Source organism: Rhincodon typus, chromosome 26, assembly GCF_021869965.1.
Source record: "Rhincodon typus isolate 14 chromosome 26, sRhiTyp1.1, whole genome shotgun sequence".
In the NCBI taxonomy this organism is placed as follows: domain Eukaryota; kingdom Metazoa; phylum Chordata; class Chondrichthyes; order Orectolobiformes; family Rhincodontidae; genus Rhincodon; species Rhincodon typus.
The window spans coordinates 37,224,943-37,251,385 of NC_063357.1; the positions used below are offsets into that span (position 1 = coordinate 37,224,943).

Below are 26,443 nucleotides of genomic sequence, written 5' to 3' on the forward strand. Positions count from 1 at the left end.
TGGTAATTAGGAAGTCAAGCGAATGTTAGCATTCATTTCAAAAAAGGTTAAAATATAAGAGCAGAGATGCACTGCCGAGGCAGTATTTGGCTTTGGTCTAACAGCATTTGGAATACCGTGAGCAGTTTTGGGTCCTGTATCAAAGGAAGCATGTCCTGGAGTTGGAGGGATTCCAGAGGAGTTTGCGTGAATAATCCCAGGGATGAAGAGCTTATCATATGAGGAGCAGTTGAGGACTCTGAGTCTGTACTCGATATAGTTTAGAAAGAAAGGGGAGATATAATTGAAACTTGCAGAATACTGAGAAGCCTTGTTAGAGGGGATGTGGAGATGATGTTTCTACTAGTAAGAGAGGGGCTAGGATCTGAGGGTACAGCTCAGAGTGAAGGGACAACCCTTTAGAACTGAGACGAGGAGGAATTTCTCCAGCCAGAGGGTAGTTAATCTGTGGAACTCATTGACACAGAGGGCTGTGGAGGCTAAGTCATTGAATGTATTTAAGACAGAGGTTGATAGATTCTTGATTAGTAAAGGGATCAAGGGTTACAGGGAAAAGGCAGGAGAATGGGATTGAGAAACATATCAGCCATGATCAAATGGCGGATTAGACTTGATGGACCGAATGGCCAAATACTGCTCCTGTATCTTATGATCTACCTGTGTTGGTGGAGTCTTCTTGCCGGAAGTCATTTCTTCATTGGTGACCCCCTCGAGCTCGTACATCCAAATGTCTCCTTTCTCATCGCCACACAGGACATAGTTTTCAACTGTGTAAAGAACCACACACTGTTTCATTACTGCAATGCTCCTTCTTCTGTACATATGTATTACACCATATGTTTATTCTTTAACCATTCAGGTTTAATATTTGTACTACGTATTTCATATAGCATCAATAGCATGTAAAATTAGGCAATGAAAATAAAATTAAAAGAACAGTGCTCCTACACGGAGACCATAAGATTACAATAAATAAAAGTGCATCACAACAAGCTACGTCTATTACCATAGCATAGATGCTACTATAGAACACAAAAGATACAACGTTCATAGAGTCATACTCATATGGCACGGAAACAGACCCTTTGGTCCAACTTGTCCATGCCAACCAAGTTTCCCAAACTAACTAGTCCCACTTGCCTGTGTTTGGCCCATATCCCTCTAAACCTTTCCTATTGATGTACCTATCCAAATGTCTTTTGAATGTTGCATCTACCACTTCGTTTGGCAGTTCATTTCACATATGAACGACCCTCTGTGTGAAAAGGTTGCCCCTCAGATCCCTTTTAAATCTTTCTCCTCTCACCTTAAAAAAATGTCCCCTAGATTTGAACTTCCCCACCCTAGGGAAAGACCTTTACTATTCACCTTATCTATGCCCCTCACGATTTAATAAACCTCAAAGGTCACCCACAACCTCCTACGCTCCAGTGAAAAAAGTCCCAGCCTATCCAGCCTACTTTTATAACTCAAACCCTCCAGTCCCAGCAACATCCTGGTCAATCTTTTTCGAAGCCTCCCCAATGTCGAGTTCAACCTCAACATGACATCCAAACTCCTATACTCAATAGTCTGAGCAATGAAGGTAAGTGTGCTAAGTACCTTCTAAACAACCTTGTCTACCTGTAATGAAACTTTCAAAGAACAATGTACCTAAACCCCTTGGTCTCTGTTCAGCAACACTACCCAGGGCCCTAGCATTAACTGTGTGAAAACTGTTTGTTTTACCAAAATGCAAGATCTTGCACTTATCCAAATTAAACTCCATCAGCCGCTCCTCAGCCCACTGGCCCAATTGATCAAGATCCCATAACAATCTGAGATGACCTTCTTCACTGTTGACTATACCATCAATTTTTGTGCCATCTGCAAACTTACTAACCCCACGCCTCCTACTTTCTCATCCAAATCATTTATAAAAAATGAGAAAGCGGACACAGCACTGATCCCTGTAGAACACCACTGGTCACAGGCTTCCAATCCAAACAACGACCCTCCACCACCACATCACCAATCATCAAGCCAATTTCATATCCAATTGGCAAGCTCCTCCTGAATCCCATGTGATCTAACTTTACTAATTAGTCTACCATGCAGAACCTTGTCAAAGGCTTTACTAAAGTCCAGGTAGACAATGTCGACTACTTTGCCCTCAAATCTTTTTGGTTATGTCTCAAAATACTCAATTTTGACAGACACGATTTTCTATGCACAAAGCCATGCTAACTATCCCTAATCAGTCCTTGCCTTTCAAAATACATGTAGATCCTATCTGTTAAAATCCCCTCCAACAACTTACACATCACTGATGTCAGATTCACATACCTACAGTTCCCAGGCTGCTTCTTACAGTCGTTCTTAAATAAAGGCACAACATTAGACACCCTGCAGTCCTCCGGAACCTCACCAGTTGCTATAGATGATACAAATCTCTCTGCTAGGGGTCTCGCAATTTCTTCCCTAACTTCCCATAGTGTCCTGGAATACACTTGATCATGTCCCGGACATTTATACGCCTTTATATTTTTTAAAATGTCTGGCACTTCTTCTGTAATGTGGGCTGTTTTCAAAACATCAATATTTACTTGCCCCGAGTTCCCTAGCCTCGATTTCTCTCTCCACAGTAAAAACTGACAAAATATTTGTTTACTATCTCTCCCATCTCCTGTGGTTTGTGATGATGCTGTGGCTTCAAGAGGTGTATTTGTCCTGGTTTCTTTTAGAGAGAGAGATTGGGGAGACAGCTGCCGAGCAGTTAAACAACTTATAAGGCCTTGGGTTGTTTTTAAAAAGTTGGAACAACAATAGCAGCCTGAGTGGGTGTGGCCAAGCCCTCAGATCAAGGATTTTTAGTTAGCTTTCAGCAGTTGCTGTTGTGGGCTTGAACAATTTGAAGCAATTTTTCCCGGTCTCAACTACAGCTAATAGCTGGGGGTCTCTTCCTAGGCTGCTGGATTGCATGGGAGGCAAAATCTGTTTCCTGAATTTGCTCCTTTCGCCACAGCATGTTTATGGGATTTTATTATATTGGAACAGTTCATTTGTAATAGTTACTGTATCTATTACTGTTAAATTTTTCAATAGAGTTAAGTTTTTTGTAGTATTTTAACTATAGTGTTTGAATAAATTGTATTTTGCTTAACGTTGAGTAGTTTGACGAGTCGAATTGCATCTGGAACACAGCACTTTATATTTGCCATTAAAATAAGAAAAAGTTAGGGTCTAGGCTACCTTCTTAAAATATTTTGAGGTGGTCTGGTCTGGTTCTTATCAGGTTCCACACAGAGACAACCTCGTTGATCTTTAAGGGACCCTATTCTCTCCCTAGTTGCTGTTTTGCTCTTGATGTACTTGTAGAATCTCTTTAGATTATCCTTAACCTTATCTGCTAAGGCCATCTCAAATCCCCTTTCTTCCCTCCTGATTTCTCTCTTAAGAATGCCCCTACAACCCTTATACTCTTCAAGAGATTCACTTGCGCCCAGTTGTCGATATCTAGTATCACTCCTTCTTTATGTTCTTTACATATATTCTATTATGTCATCCTTTAGCAGCAGTGGATTAAGCAAATAATCTTTCTACATCATTAACCCTTGATATGTCATCAGAGTGCTAATTTTAAGACAATTCATCTGGTGGGAAAGAATTAGGATTGGATTCACCTGCCTATTTTACATATTGCATAATTTTACTTCCATTCAATAGGAGGTCAAGTCAGAATACAAACTGGATCACTAATCTTTAACAGCTTTCCGAAACAAAAACAATTACTGGAGAACTCAGCAGGTCTGGAAGCATCCATGGAGAGAAAACAAAGGCAATATTTCAGGTGCAGTGATCCTTCTTCAGACTGGACCTGAAACATTGCCAGACCTGCTGAGTTTCTCCAGCAATTTGTTTTGTTTCAGATTTCTAGCATTTACAGTTCTTTATTTTTTGTTTAACAGTTTTCTGACTGACACATGAAGTTACAAGCACCCATATGGTACCCTATCCCTTAATCCACAACATCTCCGTGTAACTAGGTTTTGGGAATCTAAGGGTAGATTTCTAAGCACCCCAATATATGCAACCATTTTAGAAATCACTTACAAGATATTGCCGACTTATTTTTAAACGATGAATGATCTTGCCTGACTTTTTCCTGCAACAGCCAATTTTTAAAAATAATTTTCCAATGATTCCATTCCATCTTAAAAGAAAATTCTCCTCAGCCAATTATTTCAGCCGAAGCACAGAATCTGCTGACACTTTCTATAAGAGTCAACTTTGGCGGAGTAATAGCAGACTGACCTTCAAATCAAAAAGAGTCAAGAGTTCAAGCCCTACTCCAGAGATCTGAGCACAGAGTTTAATTCAGTACCAATGTTGCATGATGAACTATTGAAAGGGGAGCAGTGAAATGTCTCCAATATTTTGATTGGACTATAAATCACTCAAACTGTTTCATAAAGCTAATTACTGCATACATATCTCATAGAAACATCTTGGAGGTTATCCTAACACATAAATCTCATTCTCATATGCTATTAGTGGATCTGGCTTGGTTTGACTGGATTGTATGCCTGCTGATTCAGCAATCCTATTTCCACCTTTTGTCAGCAGAGGCTTAGGTGGTAACACTTTCATTTTTGAATAAATAGGTTAGAAATGTAAGACCCTCTTCAAGGTTTGAGGACAAAATTTAGGCTGAAACTCCAATACAATATCAAGGACATGCTGAACCATTGGAAGTGTTATCTTTTAGATGAGATATAAAGCTAGGGCCCCCTCTACCCAATAATTTCAATTGTAGTCAAGGATTAATCATAAAGGTGTCTCAAGACTAGATTTCCAGAGTTTTTTGGTAATTTCCATTATAACTTGTATCCATCAGTAACCAATTCCTATACTGAATTGGAAGATCACTCATTCTATTTACAAATTTGTAGTCTATTGAAGACCTTAACACATCACATGGATTCAAGAACAGTGTTTTACTGTCATGATTAACGTTCATTTGTGATGAGACAGAAATTTCATCAACAGATATCCTCAGGGTGTCTCTAACCAGTCTTGGTAAAACATTAAACACAGAATAACTAAAACACCAACAAATCCCAATATTAATTAACTCATCTATAACTGTAACATTTTGTCTGCATTATGCTCAGTGTACTTTGGGAGGGGGGGGGGGGGGGACATTTTATGAAGCATTTTGATATGTTGCAATGCGATTACATATTATTAAGGCTCGTATAATAATTGGGGGAAACACAATTCCTCCTTGAAATAAAAACTTCAACATCCTTCAAAAACAGCACACTGTTCATCATAAGATATTTTTGGAGTGCCCTGGGAGAAAAAAAACAAAAGCACAAATATTGATTAATAAAATCCATTTTTTTTAAAAAAGCCTTGTTACTCCAGAGATTTCGGGCACTAACCTGGAGAAGCAGTGAGAGCGATGTAAACTTCTTCTGTATTTGACCATTCCATCTCTCTCAGAATTACTGCATGTACCTTTGTTTGACGTTTGTTCCATCTTTTTAAAGTTTGACTCCAGCTCCACAAGTATATAGAGCCTTGCATAAAACTTTTGGAAGCTGCATAATGACAAAATAGTTTAAGTATAGCAGCTTCAGTAATCTAAAAGTTTTAACTATTGGTCTGCATAAACACCAGTTACAAGTTAAACAGAATATAAATAATTTAAATTGATATTTTAAGAATGAGTTATATAGTGATAAGTCTTGCTTGAATGCTTCAATCTGAGAAACACTAGTGACTTTTACTCAATTACAGGTTACGTGGTTAGCACTGATGTCTCACAGCACCAGGGACACAGGTTCAATTCCACCCTCGGGCAACTGTGTGTGGAACTTGGACATTCTCCCTGTGTCTGTGTGGGTTTCCTCCGGGTTCTCCAGTTTTCTCACAGTCCAAAAGATGTGCCGGTCAGGTGAATTGGCCGCGCTAAAATGCCCATATAGTGTCCAGGGATATGCAGGCCAAGTGAATTAGCCGTGGGAAATGCAGGGTTACAGGGATAGGATTAGGGGATGCGTCTGGGTGGGATGTTCTTTGGAAGGTCAGTATGGACTCAATGAGCTGAATGGCCTGCTTCTATACTGTAGGGATCCTATAACAACATCTTCATCATTGGCATCTTAGGCTTGAAAAACAGCCATTTGTTTCTTCATGTAAATTTGGCTTCAAATGTAAGCTTCTAAAAACTAAACTGTAGAACAGTGTGTTTTAGGTTGATTCTGCCATATCGTGACTGTACATAAGAAAGTGCAACATTGTGCCGGAAACTTAAGCGGGAAGCCGGACAACCAACAAAACTGCCCAAAAATTCAACTTATTGAGGGAATAAATTTTGATTCCATTGGAATGTTGGATTGCTTATGAACTTGGGTCACAGATGCAACGTGAACTTGGTAAACCAATTTAAATTCATTACATTAGACTAATTTAAATACATTTCATCTCAGATTTAAGTGGCTTTCACCATTTCTACAATTTCCATTAAATCCAAGCATACTTACCTACAAGATCATTGCAGAATGCCAAAGAATCAACAATACGAGAATTAGATTTGCCACCTTCTTTAGTGTAGACTGGGAACAGAAATTCCATCTTAATATTTCTAATAGTACAGGAGGATAGCAATATGTTAGTTTAATAATGAAGCACTGCACTCAGTGGCACATGAAAAATGCACTTTATTTCAATATCAGATCAATAATCTGCAATTTCTGGTCCTGTCAACTGCATCAATCCTCTATTTATAAAAGGATAAAAACTTACAAACTAATAAAACAAAAATCGGTGAAAACAAGTGCAATGTACTCTTGACGCCTCAGTAGTATTTACATGCAGACTTGATTTCTTCACTGCTGCATCCCAAATTCAGCCACTCAATATTACCATAGAGTAAAAATGAAATTAGTAACAAGGAAAATTAGTCTCAAGATACTGTTATTTCTCGTCTTCCAGCAACTTGTTTTCATTTTACAGAATTGATGTGGTTGCAAGAAAAGAAATTGGAGAGAATTTTAATTTCAAATGAAACTTTTGATTGATTTTCATACTTTTGGATAAATTGCAGTTGTTGCAAAAGTTGCTAGACTTCGCTCAGTCGGCAAATGTCTAACATGGGTCACTTGAAGAACAATAGAATACTTAAAAGTAATATTTACATAAAATATTGCAATTTGATGCTTTCTTTTTCATAACCAACATTTCATTACCAACAGCAATTTTCAAGAAATACTGAACATTTGGCTGAAGATTATAAACTGAAGGAGCCAATTTTAGTGTTTTATGATCAGCTTGAATCTCAAGTGCAAACCATATTCCTTTCTCTATTCCATCCACGTAGAAAGTGCAGGTAGGAAGGAGACTCTTTATCCTAACCACTCAATCCTAATATTTGTGTTTCATATGATCATTAGTGATGGGGTAATCAAAACCTTTCTTTCTGCCTATTTGTACAATTATTCACAATTCCAGATATAAATTCAGATGTGTTGATGGTTGGCCCTATACGAAAAATCCGTTTCCACTAAAATTTAAAGTAATGGGGCAATTATAGGAAACTTTTACTGGGCAAGGTGGAAATGTCATTTGGAAGCTCAAAATGGAAGTCTAGCTTTACCTTTGCCAAGTGACGAGACAGTGAATTCATAATTAGTAGGCCAAGATAATGAGAAAAAAGCTTCAGAGACAGGTCTGATGGCAAATAATGGGTGCAGCCAGAATGTGGATCCCTTTTAAAGGCTTCTGAAATTTAGATGGAACTGTACGAGCTATCTGTCTAAGGATTAGGCTTCTGTTACTCCACAGAATTATCCCCATATGTCAGCAACACAAGTGAATGCAGTGAAGTTGCCACACCTGGCCTTAATATTCCTGTGTATATAAGAGGTTTGCATGCTCCAGGTGCCTTTACAACAGGTACCACAGCTTGGCATCCTTTGCTTTGCCTAACCTTAACACAGCCTCTGAAAGGAGAAGTTTCCATGGTCATTCTCAGTTATGTCTGTTAGACCTGGTCAATTAGGCATTTGCATGTCTATGATGCCACCAGAAATGTGCTGATGCAACTTCCTTTGGTGAGACAAGTTTCGGTCAACATCAGCTAAAGGAAGATTTGTTGCCTCTTTTTGCCTAATGGTAGGTTAAGTGCCAGCAAGAGACTGGAGTGCACTTCTCCAGCAACCTCACCTTCAAGGTACCTCTCTGTAGCATCCCCAATTACTCGGGAAACTTCAAATTGGGCAAGAAACACTTACCTCTTTGTCCAACAAAAAATGACAGCTTGTGAATAGAATTAGCTAGAGTATTAGGTTAATATTAAGTAAAGTGGCCTTAGTCCCACTTAGAGACACACAACTGGTGAGGAGTTTAACAGGAGGGTCACTACAAATTAGGTAAGGGCCAAGGTTAAGGTGGTAGGACCTCCATGGCGACCTCAGCCAGTGTGGCAATAGAATTGGTGCTGCAGTACTGAGAAAAAGCAACCAATGGCAATCCCAAGAGTAAGTTTTTAAAACTGACTTTATTGTACAGTCAAAACATAGTTGAACTGGTATTTGGAATTCAATTTGGAGCATAATTAGGAACATGAAATTTCATTTAATAGTAACATAAGAATTCCCAAATTAATTGCTGTTATGTTTAAAGAATGCACAACGATAAGTCATTGACTTAAATTTACATTTGGCCTATCTTAAAGGCAATTTATTGGCAATCAGAGCCCAGCAGGTAAGCTGTGGCTAAATAGTTACAGGAGATGAACAAACAGAAACATACAGCCTTTCAGGAGGCACTTGAAGGTGAGGCAGATGTACCAAGGCTAAGCGGTTTCAGAAGAGCTTTCCAAATTGCAGGTACAAGGGTGGGGTTGTGTGTGTAGGTGTGGTGTGTGTGCATGCATGTAGGAGTGGGGTGCATTGGCGTGGGGATGGTATGTGAGTAGTGGGTGTGTGCATTGTAAGTGAAGACCCGTTATACACAATGTTGGAAAACCATGCTGGAAGATGCAGAGACAAAGATACATGAAACTGCAGAAGTATTGCAGGCTTTTAAATAAAGAGGATCACTGCTATCCACGAGATTACACTCAGTAAGGGTCAGAGGTTTCAGCAGGGATAGTACATATTTATCACAAATGTCATTAAATATCAATATGCAAAGTAAACTACTCACCTTTTGCTCTCATAGTTAGTTAGTGAGATATCCCAGGCAAAGCATCCGCCTTCGCAAGCAGCCACAAGGTATTGATCAGGGCAGGTTGGAACAACACTCATCTTCAAAGGGGTTGAACAAACTTTCAAAACCAGCAACCGACTATTACAATGAGAACAAAACGATCATTGGAATTAGTCAGAACAGTTACAAGTCCCTCTGTTCCCAAAGAAAAAAAAATCCTTAAAAATAAAACTCTCCTCTAGAACATGGCGCAGTTGCAAATCCATTAATACAGGGGCTCCAAAACGGAGTTATGACCCTCAGTGGGAGGTTTATGGGTTGCAAGCTACAAAGCACCAATGGCAACCATGGAGCTTGGACAGTTGCAAAGCTTATTTACATGTTTGGTTTCTTCCTGTTGGTGAGCATGTTTTAATTGTTTGCACTCTGTGGCTCAATTGCTGCCACCACCGCAGCCTTTAAAAAGTGGGTCTTCACCTTTCCTCAGGGTAAAACCAGTAGTTTTAAAGTGCTGCCTAACAAAGCTTTCCCTATTCTCCATACTCAATAACTCTCCCAACCTCGACTCAAAAATTCCCTTATCCCTCTCTGCGCAATTTTCACTCCCGTGTCATATGCAATTTGAGGCATTAAACTGGGGCCATATCAGGAAGAAGTCTGTGAGCTTCTACCAAAGCTGCAGAATATGTGCTTTCATTCCTTTTGTAAGTATGTTACTCACAGACTAGATATTACGTTTAATATACCATATAATAATCCAATCAATGACATATGTACAATTTTAAATAAAATCATAATGAAGGAACACATTTATATGGAGTTAACATTTTAGTTCAAAAACCTTTAAAAGAGACAACTAAGGATTTTACTCGAAACATTAAGCTGGCTTTAATGCTGTCCGTCGCAGTGGGAAATATGGCAGCTGGGCCCACTGAATTGTGAGAGATTCCCTATGTCAGACTCTTGGCAGTGACAAACTATCCCCTGGTTAAGTGGGATGTCAGATGTAACAGGGAGACATTAATGAGCCAACTGGCACCCATTATTCTAGAGCTCACAATTTAATGGTGACTTGGGGATTAAATGGGAGCCGACAGCTTTCACACATCCTCAGAGGACCCCCCAGCAAACTAAATTGGGTTTGACAGAGGGCCTCCCACATGAGGGACTTTGTTATCAGCGACTCTGCTTCTAATCGAAGGACCTGACATTGTCAAGGTGCTAGTAATTAAAATCTAACATTTTCCTTATGACCATCCTTCCAATTTTCCTACAACCCGCCTCCTTGCCTTTGCTCACTTTCAGTCTGTGGTCCCACAATGATCCAGGTTCAGGTCCAGGTCTGGCAGCAGCTATAGGTCCTGCTTTTTTGATTGCGTGAGGAGCTTGCAGATCTTGGATTGACCAGCAGCTGTCAGCAGGGGAAACTTGCCGAACAGAGGACTTCAGTCACGGGGAAGGCCAGCAGGTGCCAAAGGTTCAATCAGGCATCCCTTTCGGTATTCTGATTTTGCATTAGCATTTAACCAAAGCCTAATTTACTCTGCCAGCATGTCCAACAGTGCTTCATAACTATTAAATATTAATCTCGTATATGATGCATGGCACTCCATTTTAAAACACAATACAAAAGTGTCTCTATTTACCTTTAGTCTGTCGATGACACACAGGTATTTTGCATGTTACAGCTGACATGGTGCTGTCACAATGTTTGTGACACACAATATCTGGCAAGAAGGAATGTGGCAAAATATTGCACAAGTTTGAATATTTTAGCCATTGAATAGGCCATGGAACATTATAGTTCCCTCAGCTCCAAAGATGTACTTTGCCGACTGAGTAGTTTTTAACATTTAAAATAATTTTTTAAAAAATTTCCATTCAGCTGTTAAGTTTTTCTTTTCATTTCCTATTCCAGATAATATTTTTCAATTTTTGACTTGATTTCACATATTTGTCAGACCTCTTAAATATTCTAAATTTTGGCATTTTTCTTTCAGATATTTTGCATTCACTTATTCTTGTTCAACTTTTTTATACAATATATCTTTTCATTTTTAAAGTCACTTACTGCTGCTCCCTCTCTTTGCCAGACAGATGTGCTACAGGTAGTTGTGGGGATCACAGATGCACAATTGTCTCTGCCCAACCCACAGTCTGTTGTTGACAGAGAAAGATTAGAGTGGGCACTGCCCAACACTCTGACAGCCAATCCCACCAATAGCACACAGTGACCTCCCAGCAAGTTGCTTTCTTCCTCAACTGCCTCGTCTGAAAGCTCACCTTATTGATTTCCTCCTTATTGTCAAAAATGAATGTGCTGCAGCCTGACAATGCCACAAATCCTCAGTGCAGCACAATAACTGCTAACTTCCCTATAATTACAATTGTAATTCTGATGCAACTGATTCATGAAAAATCCATGGGAAGGCCATCCAAGCAGTTAGTTTATAAATCAAAGCATCGAAACTCTTCATTGAGTCACCTATTTAAAACAAGCATGTTTCTCCACTGTCTTGAAACCAAAAATTTGTAAAAGATGATTTTCATGTACACAGTGTCCTTTGAAACAGCAATAGATGAACAAATAGTGTCATATTTAAAAATACTGTTTCTATTCACTTAGTAAATCTGCACTACATTTACCTCACTCTGAAGTTATAATCACAATCTGGAACACCAATATCCCACAAGATGATGGTTTTATCATAGGATCCAGCTGGTTAAAGAAAATGAATTAAAGCATTATAATCTAAAACATTTAGGCAGGTGAGGAGGACACTCCTAAATTATATCTACTTGAACAGATGGCTTTTAGGACCCTGCTGTTACCATTATTTTGTGTACGTCAACAGTATATTTTAATGCTGACTGATCTGGTGCACCGTGATTCTAATATTAAGCTAAACTGGTTCCATGGGATTTTTAAAAATTATGAAATTCAACAAGTCAGTAGTGCATGCCAAGAACTCTCAAAAAAAATAGCTGTTTAAGAAGGGGAGTCTCGGATTCCACTCACTCAGTGAATGTCAATGTCAAAGAAGGGGCATTTCAATCAATTAAATATTCTTCACACCATTATTCAATAGGTCTTGTTCTATAAACATACACTGATATTCCTCTCTTTTCACCTGCGGCGACAGCCTCTATGTTAAATCGATAAGAACAGTGGGAATGATGAAAAATCCCAATTAAATAGATAGGATCTATCTCTGATTATGATCTCAACAACTACCTATATTCCACAAATGTTTATTGGGAGATGAACTACAACCTCTATCACCCAAACAAGTACTCAAGCAGGAGTCTTTGCATGAAAAGCAATGATTAGTTCAATTGCTACAAAATGAAAAGTAAGATGTCTTTATATGGACAACGTTATAAACAGCTGAAAAAATGAACATTATGACAGAAATGCTGAGGGAGGAAGTATGAACATTGTCAGAGGGGTATGAAGGAGGCAGTGTGAACATTCTTTGGGGAGAGAGGAGGGAGGGATTGTGAACATTGTTGGGGGATTGGAGAAAGGGTGTATATTGGGTGTGGAAGTATGATAATGTTAGAATTGCAGGGGATCAGAGTGAGCACTGTTGAGGAGCAAGAGAATGGTTTAAACTAAACAGAGGATGAACATTGTATGGTGTGGTTGGGTTTGATGTAGAGTGCACATTTTGTGAATAGGGAAGTTGAGCATTGTTGGATGTGTGCAGGGATGCTGAAAAATTACAGGGGGGTGAGAGAAAGGGGTGGGTGAACAGTGTCACAAATGGGTTTGTGGAGGGGGAGGGAGAGGCATGGCAGTTGGGAGTGAGCTATGCCAGGTTAGGGGCATGGGGGAGGTGGTAACTTGTGCTATGGTGTGAAAATGGGAGTGGACTTGGGGGAAAAGAAAAGATAGGTGAAAAGAGAGAGAGGGAGAGAAGAAAGAAAGAGTGTGATATGTCACAAGGGATGAGCAGAGCCAGGTTGGCAGTGGATGAGGTGTTTCAGGAGAGGCAGGTCCTTTAAAACTCTATAGGTCAATGAATGAAGACAGACCCTAAGGGGGTGTCTTCAATTCATTTTGAGAAAGGGAACATGGCTTCTCCTCTGTTGGAGTTCTTCCCAAATCTGCTGTTCCTAGCCTGACAAAGAATACAAATTTAAATGGTACTTGTCTGGGAAATGAAGTAGGACAATTAAACCATCAGTTAAAAATAAAAAAGATAATGAAGAGTCAAAAGGTAAGATGTTGGACCTGAAAAGAGAAAGTTCAGGATGATGAGCAATTTGATACAAATTAGATGTTAAAAAAAGCTGTGTGGCCAGTCAATGAAACAGTGAAAAGTTCCCTGGCGATAAGCAGCCTGCATTCTTTGAGCCTTTGGAAGAACCTGCATTTTGACAGGCAGAATTAGACTAAGGTTCTTAATTGGCCACAATTGGCAGTCACTGGCCATGGACTTTCCTGTCCAGAACATAATTCCATTTAATATTCATTGAATATAGTACACCATAGATAAAGGTTGTCATTAAAATGTTATGAGGCAAGAAGAGATATTGAGATTAGATTTGCACTGGGACAGATCGAGAGGATTTAAAGAAAAAAAAATTCTGAATGGTTAATAACAAGACTTCATCAGTTTCAAACTATTAGAATGACTTCAGAGAAATGTCTTAAATGCTGATTTGAGTGGCTGTGCTGTAAACCTCTGTGATCCTATATACACAAACAACTTTAAGTCTGTCTTATTTTAGCAGATCTTGTCAACTAGTCTAAAGATAACTGTACAACAACCCAGCCACTAGCTCTACACCCAGTCCCAGCCCCAGACCAAGACCCAAGCCCTGCTGGGTATTCACCATACCCCCAGACCTCCTCCTCACTGAGGGTGAATGGTCAGTCCTCAGTAAAGGACTCATCTTCATTCCCCTCTGCCCACACATCAATGAATTCCGTTCACGCTTGGACAATGAACTCTTTTTCCACCGACTCCGTGCCTATTTCTTTAACCCGGAGTCTAACCCACCCTCTATAGACCTCTTCTCCCGCCTCCAACACGCCCCATCCTTCTGGACACCGTCCCAAGGCCTCTTCCCCTCCCTCGATGTCTTCATCTCCAACTGCTGTCACGACATCGATCGCCTCAACCTCTCCACCTCTTCCCTACAGAACCTGTAGCCCTCCACTCCAACCCTAACCTCACTATCAAACCTGCAGATAAAGGGGGCAGTGGTGGTATGCCACACTGACCTTTACATAGCTGAGGCCAGATGCCAACTCTCTGACACCTCCTCCTACCACTCCCTAGATCATGATCTCACCCCTGACCACCAAAACATCTCTCAAACCATCCACAACCTCATCACCTCAGGTGACCTCCCACTCACTGCTTCCAACCTTATCGTTCCCCAACCATGTACCACCCATTTCTATCTCCTTCCCAAATTCCACAAACCTGACTGTCCTGGCCAAACCATTGTCTCTGCCTGTTCCTACTCCACTGAACTTATCTCTGCTTACCTTGACTCTGTTTTCTCCCCCCGGGTCCAGGAACTCCCCACCTACATCGGGGACACTACCCACCTCCACCTCCTCCAAGACTTCCAATTCCCTGGCCCCCCAACACTCATCTTCACTATGGACATCTATGGACATCACTATGGACCTGTACACTTGCATTCCCTGCGTGGATGGCCAAAAACCCCCCTGCTTTTTCCTCTCTCGCATTCCCCCTCCTTCTCCCTCCACCGACACCCTTATCAGTTTAACCGAATTCATCCTTACCCTTAACAACTTCTCCTTCAACTCCTCCCACTTCCTACAGACCAAGGGTGTGGCCATGGGAACCTGCATGGGCCCAAGCTATGCCTGCCTCTTCTTGAGATACGTGGAACAGTCCCTCTTCCGTTGCTACGCTGGCACTACCCCCACCTCTTCCTCCGCTACATCGATGACTTTATTAGTGCTGCCTTGTGCTCCCACGAGGAGCTTTACTAACACCTTTCACCCCAACCTCAAGTTCACCTGGACCATCTCTGATACCGCTCTCTCCTTCTTGGACCTTTCTGTCTCCATCTCTGGTGACCGCCCCAAAACGGACATCCATTTCAAGCCCACCAACTCCCACAGCTACTTAGACTACACCTCCTCTCATCCACCTTCCTGCAAGAATGCGAACCCCTACTCTCAATTCCTCCGCCTCTGCCAAGTCTGCTCCCAAGATGGGGTGTTTGACTCACAAACATCCCAGATGTCCTCTCATTTCAAGGACTGCAACTTCCCCCGTCGGTGGTTGAAAATGCTTTCGACCGGATCGCTTGTGTTTTCCGCACCTCTGCCCTCACATCCCCTCCCCCACAAAGACAGAATACCCCTTGTCCTCACATATCACCCTTCTAACCTCTGTATCCAACGTACCATTCTCCGCCACTTCCGCCGCCTAAAATCCATCTCCACAACCAAACAGATATTTCCTTCCCCACCCCATCTGCCTTTTGTAGGGACTGCGGTCTCTGCAACTCCCTCGTCTGCTCCATACTTCCCACTAGCCCCACCACCTTTCCCTGCAACCGCAGGAAGTGCTACACCTGCCCCTACACCTCCCCCCTCACGTCCATTCAAGGCACCAAACAAACTTTTCACATCAGACACAGGTTCACCTGATCGCTCGTCAATGTGGTCTATTGCATCCGCTGCACCTGATGTGGCTTCCTCTACATCGGTGAAACCAAGCGGAGGCTCGGAGACTGCTTTGTAAAGCACCTGCACTCTGTTCGCAACAAATGACAACACCTTCCGGTCATGAACCATTTCAACTCTCCCTCCCACTCCCTGGGTGACATGTCCATCCTGGGCCTCCTCTAGTGTCACAACGACGCCACCTGGAAACTGGAGGAGCAGCACCTCGCACTCTGCCTTGGCAGCCTACAGCTCAATGGCCTAAATGTGGACTTTACCAGTTTCAAAATCTCCCCACCCCTGGCTTCATCCCATGACCAACCGTCCCTCTCATCTCCGCCTTCTTGACCTGACACAACCTGTCCATCTTCTCTCCCACCTATCCACTCCTCCCACTTCACTGACCAATCCCCACCACTCCCTACCTGTACTCACCAATCACCATGCCACCTACCTTCCCCAGCCCCACTCTCCTCTCTCTATTCATTTCCCACCTCTCTTTCCCCCTCCCCCATTTCTGCAGAAGAGTCCTGATCCAAAATGTCAACTCTTCTGCTCCTCTGATGCTGCCTGGCCTGCTGTGTTCCTCCAGCTCCACACGGTGTTACCCAAGTACAACTAATATGTTGCCCTCACCTTCAAATTAGATTTTAAAAAAAACCTAAGACTTGGTCTCCTTTCTCAGTGCAAGAAAAAGACCTTAAAGTGCATCCATAGAAAATTCAATACTTACTGAAGAGAAACGTCTCATGTTTTGGAGAAAAGCAGAGAGTTGAGATAGCTTTTTTGTGAGCCTTTATCATTCCATAGCAGTAACTCACTTTTACATGAATCAGCTTTACAGCACCCATCTTTCCACCTATAGCTAACACATTGAGGTTTCTTTTCTGATTCTTATCAAACACAGTTAAGGTTGTCCAAGCAAGGGAAAAGAATTCCTGAGAAAAATAATATAAAACAATTAGAATCTTATCACTTTAACCATATTATTGATACACTAATCCCTCAGTGGATGACCATTACTAGCCACTGAGTACAAACGAAAAAAGAAAACTTTCTGGCACAGAAACTAACTTAGACACTAACAAAATAGTGTTTCACATCTCACCCATGTTAATACTGGACAGTACATTTTGTTTTATGCATATCATAATTATAGTCCAAAATCTTAGTCTGCACACTTAAATATTTGACTAAATGCATATTTTGCATAAGAAACAAATAGGAAATTTTTTAATATCCCAAGTCATTGGTTTAACTATATTCCCCAAGTTTATAATATATCTTATATCTGTGTTTACTCTGATTCCCAACAGGTTAGATGTTTACTCCAAATGCAAAAAAAAAGGTCAAAGAGAAAGAGCTTTGCACAAAATGCACAGGCAATATCCTATAGCTCTGGGTGGACAACCTGTATAACTGTACTCACTTCTCCAACTGACTTATACTTATGACGGACAATTCCAGTTTCACAGTCAATGATGCAAACTGAATCCCCTCCACAAGTAGCAACAGACCGAGATGACTCCAGCCCTACGTGAGATAAAATCACTTAATACAAGGCATTCCCAGTTCTTGAAGACATACATTTTCCATGATGATTTTTAAAAATGTCAAAAAACTGAGAGTAAATGGCTGTAAAGAAAAGCCAGGGAACTATAGACCGGTGAGCTTTACTTCAGTTGCAGATTAGTTGTTGAAGGGGATTCTGAGGACAGAACATACATAGAACATAGAACAGTATAGCACAGTACAGGCCCTTTGGCCCACGATGTTGTGCCGAAAAATGCAATTTTTTCATTCGTACATGCATTTGGAAAAGCAAGGACTGATTAAAGGATAGTCAACATGGAATTGTGCATGGGAAATCATGCCTAACTAACTTGATTGAGTTTTTTTTAAAGGGGTAACAAAGGATAAAGGCAGAGCATTAGATGTTGTCTGTATGGACTTCAGTAAACCGTTCGACAATGTTCTGCATAGTAGACTGGTTGGTAAGGTTAGATCACATTGTACCCAATTCCCAACAGGAATCACAATGGATCCTAAAGTGGCTTAAGGCAGGAGACAGAGGGTGGTACTAACGAGTTGCTTTTCAAACTGGAAGCCTGTGACCAGTGGTGTGCCACAAAGATCAGTGCTGGGTCCAGTGCTTTTCATCATTTATACAAATTATTTGGATGTTAATAATCGGAGGTATGGTTAGTAAGTTTGCAGATGACACCAAAATAGGAGCTGTAGAGGACAGTGAAGAAGATTATCTCAGAGTACAATGGGACCTTGATCAGATGGGCCAATGGGCCCAGGAGTGGCAGATGGAGATCAATTTAGATAAACGTCAGGTGTTGCATTTTGGTAAGGCAAACCAGGGCAGGATCCGTACCGTTAATGGTAGGGCCCTGGAGAGTGTTGCCAAAACAGAGACTTAGGGGTGCCAGTGCATAGTTTCTTGAAAATGGGGTCACAGGTAGACAGGGTGGAGAAGGCAACGTTTGGTATGCTTGCCTTCATTGGTCAGAACACGGAGCATAAAACAGTTGAGACATCATGCTGAAACTGTACAGGACGTTGGTGAGGCTACTTGTAGAATATGGTGTACAATTCTGGTCACCCTTCTATAGGAAGGAAGTTGTTAAAATTGAGTGCTCCAGAAAAGATTTACAAGGATGTGCCAGGACTGGAGGGTTTGAGTTATAAGGGAGGCTGAATAGGGTGGGGTGATTTTCCCTGGAGTGTTGGAGGCTGAGGGGTGACCTGAAAGAGATTTATAAAATCATGAGGGGCATGGATAGAGTGAATAGCCAAGGTCTTTTTCCTACTTGGGGAGTACAAAACTGGAGGGCATAGATTTAAAGTGAGAGGAGAAAGATTTAAAAAAGGACAAGGGCAACTGTCATTTTTTAAACAGTGTGTGGTTAATGTGTGGAACGAATTGCCAGAAAAGTGGTGGATACAGGTATGTTACAATGTTTAAAAGATATTTGGATAAAGCACATGAATGGGAAAGGTCTGGAGAGATATGGGCCAAATGCAGGCGGGTGGCACTAGTTTTGTCTGGGAACATGGTCGGTGTGGACTAGTTGGACTGAAGGGTCTGTTTCCACGCTGTATGACTCTACATGGGACACCGTCAAATTGGGATGACTGGTTAGTGCCGATGAGTTGGACCAAAGGGTCTGTTTCCATGCTGTATGATTCCATAACTACTTGACTATTCACAGAAGTCAGATTAATTGTTACTTTCCTATAACTGGAATTTCTATTGTTTTAATTAATTTAAAGTTTACATGCAGGAATTATTTTATATTTAGTCCTGCAGAGCATCACCCAAACAACCTCAGAACAGTTTCAATTAGGACGTCTCTTGCACTGTAACTCTTGTTTTCATATTTTTACAACATGCAAAAGACCACCTACACCGTCAAGCTCCATTAAGTTCATGGACACAGCTCTCTCTGGCTCAGAAATCTTTTGATGTGGGATTTTTTTTTATTCAATAGCTTTGGATTTTTAAATGTTGAGCTAAGGATTGTGAAATGTTGCTTCCCAATTTTGAGTTCCACTAACAAGGGGGAATGGTGTTTTTCAATTGCTCAGTCCTGTGTTCAAATGTCTAGAGCTGTAACAGCCATAAGAGTCGAACTAAAGGGCAAGAGTCACGTGGGGTACAAGTTGGGAATCCAGATTTTTATATACCTCATGAGAAAGTGGATAACTTGCGCCTTGGCCTCACTGTTCCACCAAACCAGTTATGAGAGTAACGTGAAGTTAGCACTAATGACACTGATTTTTGTTTTGTCTGTTGTGGAACCTGAGCTGTCCAGAAATTTGACACAGCCAGAATTAAAGCACATTGAATATGATCTACATCATTCTTCTCTATGACAGTATCAAAGGTTAAATGTCTGCTAACATCCCACATGAAACCTGTTCACAATAACTGAAGACATAAATAAAAAGAATTCTCAAAACAGGTTCATTTTAGGGGTGATAGAGGTGAAAGACTGGGAGTATCCAATTCCAAAGATACATGAATTTAATTCCTGTGTAGCAAGAACTGCAGATGCTGAAGTGAGAGTCAATACAGTGTAGAGTTGGAGGAACACAGCAGGTCAGGCAGCATTACAGAAGCAGGAAAGTCGACATTTCGGGTTTACACCCTTCATCAGGACTTTAATTTCAAATGCCTGTTCATTCACAAAGTGCAATGGCAGTTAAAGACCTCATGACATTAGGGTCACTCAGAAAAAGGGAAATAAATTTTAGATCCCATTTGGATTCCTACTCAACTTTGTTTGTGAACTCATTTTCAGACTGTTCACTTGAGATCTCTGTGGACCCAATGAATGGTTTTCCAAATGCTGGTCCCCGTGTACATCCAACTGTTAAAAAATGATGATAGAATGTGATGGCATGGTAGGAATGTCACTGCATCTCATTTGAATGACTAGGTAGCCTCAGTACTGCCTACTTGGGAACTTCTAGCATCATGTTTTGGGGACAGAGATCCAATGTTGATTTTCCTTGGTGCAGTACATGAGGAACCGTTTCCAGGTGGACCGTTTTCTCTCAGGTACTGCACCACGGAAAAGCAACATTTTAAAAGTTGCATTTGGAAAACAAAAATCCTTTCAGCATTGTGGTTAGAATATTAAAGAAAAATGTACAAGCTTAGTTTCTCGTGTGGCCAATTTCCCCTTTGATTATGCTTACCCCCAATGCTCATTATATCAAATCTATTCACCCATCATTTGCTTTCTAAAGTACAGGTAAAGTTTCCTAGTTCTTGAGTTTGTAGAAGTATACAGTTCTCTTATCCTTGATGTATTTGCAGCTAAAGTATCTTGAATAGAGTTGAATGATAGCTCCCTAAAGTCTGTACCAGAATAAATAATCACAGTCTGCATTTTGCATTTCTTCTAAATGCCTGAATTTTCCCAGTGCTATTGTGACCAGAATTCTAGACAACTCCAGGTGTAGTCAAAACAGTGTCATATGTAGATCCAATCACGTACTTCTGATTTAAGTCAGCCATCCTTCAGTACTTCCATATTCATCTCTTCTACTGTGGTCTTTTCTAGAGGCATTCAGTGAAACGTTAGATGTGAACAATGTGGGCTATGTCAGGAAATGTGGGAGAATTGTGTGAGGAGTCAGACAAAAAGGCTTTCCGTGACGTTGGGAGCAACTCATTGAATTTTAAACATTAAGCGTTAAGACAAGATTCTTGCTAGGAAGCAGAGAGATGTTGAGTAAAGGGATTATCGCTGTTAACACACTCATTAACAACAAATCTTGCCTCATTAATATGCAGATTCAAATCACCCACCAGAGGAAACTAGGTGTTGACAATTCCAAACATGAAAGTCAGAGTGGGTATAACATCTTGCTGCTTCCTCTATCAGGCCACCAGCAACATCTCGAGGCACTAGCTACACACATCATACAGTCCACAGATACTGGCATCTGACACCTTCCAGCCTATCACGACCTTGCTGCATCTCTCTGATCCATCTGCAGAACGCTTCTGCACTTCAGAGCACAAATCGACAATTAGCACTGCAAGGACCCATAAGACATAAGAGTAGTAGACCATTCAGCTCATTGAGTGTGTGATGCTCCACCATTCAAAGAGACCATGGCTGATCTGACAAACTCCACTTTCGTTTTTTTAATCCCCATAACCCTCTATTCCATTATGGATTAAAAATTTGTCTACCTCAACCCTGAATATACTAATGGCCCAGGCTTTACAATTCACTGCATTAAAGAATTCCACATGGGAAACTGATAGTATGATTAGGCCATTGCCTCCCCATTTAAATAATCTTCAACTCCTCTACTCTTCCTACCAAAGTACGTAACCTCATTTCTTCCCCACATTATGTTCCATCTGCCAAGTTTTTTGGCCTACTCACTTAACCTGTCCATACCCCTCTGCAGACTATGTCATTGTCACCATTTACCAATCTGCAAATTCGGCTCTAATACATTCACTTTTCTCAAAGTTATTAACAAACATTGCAAATAATTGTGACACCAGCACGGATCCCTGTGGCACTGATTTTTGGGTGCTCTCGGTCCAGGGATCTATGGCTCTTGCCGTCCAGGAGTGGGTCATATTCAGCCACATAGCCCCTTGTTGGCCAATCCAGGAATAAGCACCCACAGTCAGGAAAATGTAAAGGCATCAGTCAGGGGTGTGGGCACTTATTGTCTACAGCTGTCTGGTTAGGTCACAGTCAGTCCGTTCCATCTGTCCAACGAAGACAAGAGATAAGAAAAATTGGGAGGCGAATGGGGTGGGGACCATTGCTGCGAGGAGGAAACTGGGAAACCCAGTTATAAGGATTAAAAGCTGCATACCAGGAGGCATGACAATTGTAAATGGGTCAATTGTGTATATAACAAGGGTTTATGATAAATCATGAATGATAATAGGGGCAATTGGGAGGGGAGGGGTGCTTGTTAACAGTAAGAATCACCCTGGCTTCCAAGGAGCGACAGCACAAGCACACCTGGTACTGTTACCTCACAAAATTGGAGCTGGGTGGCAAAAGAAAAAATAGATCCGAGGATTGGGAATCGTTTAGAAATCAGCAAAGATAAACCAAGCGATTGATTAACAAGGGGAAAATACAGTATGAGAGTAAGCTTACTGGGGACACAAGAACAGACTATAGAAGTTTCAGTAGATATGTAAAGAGAAAACAATTGAAGACTAATGCAAGTTCTTTAGTCAGAAATCAGTAATTTATAAATGGGGAACAAAGAAATGGCTGATGAACTAAATTGATACTTAGCTTCTGTCTTCACAAAAGAGAACATGAATAACGTACCAGAAATCATATAGAATGCAGGGTTTAGTGAAATTGACGAAATGAAGCAAACCTGTATTAGTAGAGAAAGGATATTGGGGAAATTGCTAGGTTTGAAGGCTGATAAATCACCAAGGCCCGAAAATTAACATCCTAGAGTTGGTCCATGGAGGCCATCAGATGATCGCATACTTGCTGCGGCTAGATCCTGCAGCCTCTAGGCTATGAGGGCCACCACCTCCCATATATTTGTCTATTTTTCCTGTGTCTGCTTGTGCATGTGCACAGAGTCCCTGATTGCCAAACTACAGGGTCCTCTCCTGCCTGGGGATGAGCAGGCGCCTGGCTTCCAGCAGTCTCCCAAGTGCCAGCAACCAGAGGCATTTCTTCTTTGACCACCTCTGGAATTGTGACAGTGATATGCTCATCTGCCTGTGCCCCGATGTAAATTGACTAAACACTGCCACCGGTGGCAGTATCAGCGATGGTGGGGGGTTGCAGGAGGCAGCCTTGCCGAAGCTTCCTCTGAGACCTCTGAACTCTCGTGAAGAGGTGGTGGAAGGTCTTTATTGTAGGGCAGCTTGCTTGGCCACCGAGATAGTGGACATCCCACTTCAACATGCAGGATACAAAAGGGAGAAGGCTTTGCAGTCCAGTGAAATAAGTTGTGTGCAATGAATGAGACTAACATGCACGAGCAGACAAAGGAGCACCAGGTAGGTAATGAGAGAGGCAGTGGCCCTTGCAGCTTAGAGGCTGCATTCGATCATCTGATGGCCTCCACAGTCAAGTTGATGGCTACCCTAGGGATCTACATTCAGCAATCTTAGGTTTAAGGTGAGTGATGCACTGGAATGAAGAATGGTTCTTATGGTGAAGGGTGAGGATCCTAATATTGTGTAGCTCACTATCTACCCAGGCTGCCTTTTCCTGGATAAGATAAATAGAGTGATTAAGTGAGGTGAAAGTAGGTTGCTGTTAGACCAAGTGCATGTGGGAGATAGGTGTGGATGTTCAGAGTGAATGAGGTGGGCAGTGTAGAAGGCACACAGTGTTTGTAGTGTGTGTCCCCACAGTGTGGGACATTTATGGGGGCAGGGAGTTGTATCCAACCAAGTGGAGAAGGTCATTGACCTTTTTACAGCACTGATGGGCATTCCTCCAGACAGTTAGGACTGCAGAGGCCCAGGTGGCTACCTTGAACCAGACTGGCAGGGTCTGATGGTGAGGCCTTCCTGAAAGTGCTGGGAAAGAGGACATCCCTCTTCTGCACCACCCCACTGACCAAGACATCCAAGCAACGTAAGGCACCAATTTTCCTTTGTATACCATTTCCAGGGATTCTCCCGGATTTGGAACTGTGCAGGATAGCATTGGAATGCCAATCCTCATCCAGTCTATAATAGCATTTTAATGATGGCATAGATTCCAGGCATGCAAATACACTTTGGGATCATAGATGAATGGCAAGTTTTTCTGGTTATAGCAAGTGGTAGAACAGGGTTAGCAAAAGGACCAGGAGGGGTACCATAGAGGCAGGTAGGCAGTTAAATGAGGCAAGTTTGAGACGATGCGGAAATAATTCTTGCCAGGCCTAATGGACAGAAACCCTAAGTGAAACTCAATGAAACTGACACTTAGCCAATACATCACAAGATTCAGCACCTTTTAACTTTATATTCCTACTCTAAATCTCATTCCTAGTCTTACTGCCTCCAAATTTGTCCACATTAAATACCATTTGCCACTCACCAGACCACCTTACCAACATGCTTATATGAATTTGTATTTTGTTTGTTCCTTTCTACTGGTTGAGATCTGGTGTGGTTTGCAAATTTAGTTTTGTTTTTAACTCCAGCTTCAAATCATTTGGAAAACAAAAAGCCCATAAGAAATATCAACAGACCCAGTGATCAAGACAATGACCGTCTTGCCTTGTTGATGGAATTCAATTCACAACCATCCTCTGTTTGTAGTTCAACCTATTTTCAATCTATCTTATAGGAGCTCAACTTTTATTCCATTAGAAGCTTGATTTTTATTCTCATATTTGGAACATTTTTCTGGTGTAACACATTGCCAAAAGTATTGTTAAAATCAAAATACATGATACACTAAGAATTTCCAATGACAAAAAAGGTCCAGTCAAATAAATTTCAATATTTGCAGGTACTGTGCACACAGTTTCACTTAAGGTGCCTAAATAATTACATTTAAAGTACTTTTAAAAAAACTCAAATTGTACTGTCAACATTATGTGTTATTTATGTTCCAATTGTATTACATCACCTGGAATCTGAGAATTCTTTATTTCTGGTTCAAAAGCACAGGCCCAAAGCTGAGTACTTAAATCCTTGGGATTATTATCCCTGCTGTGGCTCTGTAGAAAATGTAGAGGCTCTAGGACTAGAGTGTTCTGGTAAAGATTTAAAAGAGAAAATTGTAAGTAACGGTACAACATAGAACCACAGACATTTGCAACACGAATCAAAGTAATTTGGCCCCATAACACTTATGTAGGTTCTATACTTGAGCAAAACATATTCTGCTTTCTTCCCCGAACCCTTTCTGTAATGGTCTCTGCCTCATCAACTCTATAACATGCTTCAAAACGTCTTTTCTGCATCCTCTTAATAAATTTAAACAGTGGCCCCATTTCACTAACTCCCCACCCTGAAAAAGTAGGCTTTTCATAATCACTTTGTCAAAAATCTTAAGAATTTTTAGGTGGCTAGGTGAACAATCATACTCGTTAGAGAGAGAGATTGCCGATGATTCAATGCCATTAAACTCTGTTGTGGTTTTTGACATGTTTTTCCACTGGAACTATACATTTCTCTTTATCCTTGAAGTGTTTTATATCTCAATATACATGCTGTGCCATGTGTCTGGAAAGATGGTTAAAAATTGCAGCCAATGTCATTGTAGTCACGCTTAAATTTCATCCAATAGACCAAGGCACCTGCGATTGGCATCAACTGACTTGTGTGGTTAATTCAATCAATTGTTCCAAATCCTCCACCATAACATGTACATTCTTACTTCCCTCAACAACCCTAGGAGTTGATATAAAATATTGCTCATCTGATACTTTCATGTCCTGTAACTAGATCCGGCCGTTTTATCCATAACTGCTTTGCTCTCTAAATATTTATTCACTTGTATATTAATAAAATTAATAATTCACTTCACCATTGTTTGCCAGTAATTTTTCCACATTCTCTTGGAATCCTTCTGATCTCCTTTTGCCAGGTAGCACCACGCCATTTTCTGCATTCCTAATGATATTTTTCTGTTTTTTTTTTCTTCATGGGTATTTTTCCCATGTTTCAGTTTAACATTAATTTCTAGCCAAAGAATTCTTGCTTTATTTGCTTTACAGTGTAGTTTACACTTTACACATTCATGCTTGATAATTTTCCACTTTGAATTTTAGGACCCGTTTGATTACGTTGTTGCCCAATTATTGTGTAGCTTATCTTTCATTTCACTGAATTTTGCATTTTTAAATCTAACATTTTGGACAAGATATAGGAGCAGCAGGAGCAGGCCATTCAGGTCATCGAGCCTGCTCTCCCATTCAATAACATCATCGCTGATCTGATAATTCTCAACTCCACTTTCCTGCCTTTTCCTTTAAAGTCACGACTCCCTTACTGATTAACAATGTCTACCTCAGCCTTCAAAATACAGTGACCCAGTCTCTATTACCCTCTGTGGTAAAGAATTCCACATATTCATTACCATCTCAGAAGAATTTCCTCAA

At 41.0% G+C, this 26,443-nt stretch overlaps 1 protein-coding gene across 1 annotated transcript in view; it reads right to left on the minus strand.

Moving 5' to 3' along the window:
• The window catches only part of lrwd1 (leucine-rich repeats and WD repeat domain containing 1), a 46,722-nt gene that overhangs the window by 3,767 nt on the left and 16,512 nt on the right, over nt 1-26,443 (minus strand). Inside the window, exons 8-15 of the mRNA XM_048612628.1 lie at nt 24,967-25,093; nt 17,289-17,392; nt 16,593-16,797; nt 11,845-11,917; nt 9,196-9,336; nt 6,531-6,631; nt 5,427-5,585; nt 658-767 (exon numbers count right to left, since the gene is read on the minus strand). Coding sequence (XP_048468585.1) covers nt 658-767; nt 5,427-5,585; nt 6,531-6,631; nt 9,196-9,336; nt 11,845-11,917; nt 16,593-16,797; nt 17,289-17,392; nt 24,967-25,093 — 1,020 coding nt within the window. The remainder of the gene's footprint in view (nt 1-657; nt 768-5,426; nt 5,586-6,530; nt 6,632-9,195; nt 9,337-11,844; nt 11,918-16,592; nt 16,798-17,288; nt 17,393-24,966; nt 25,094-26,443) is intronic.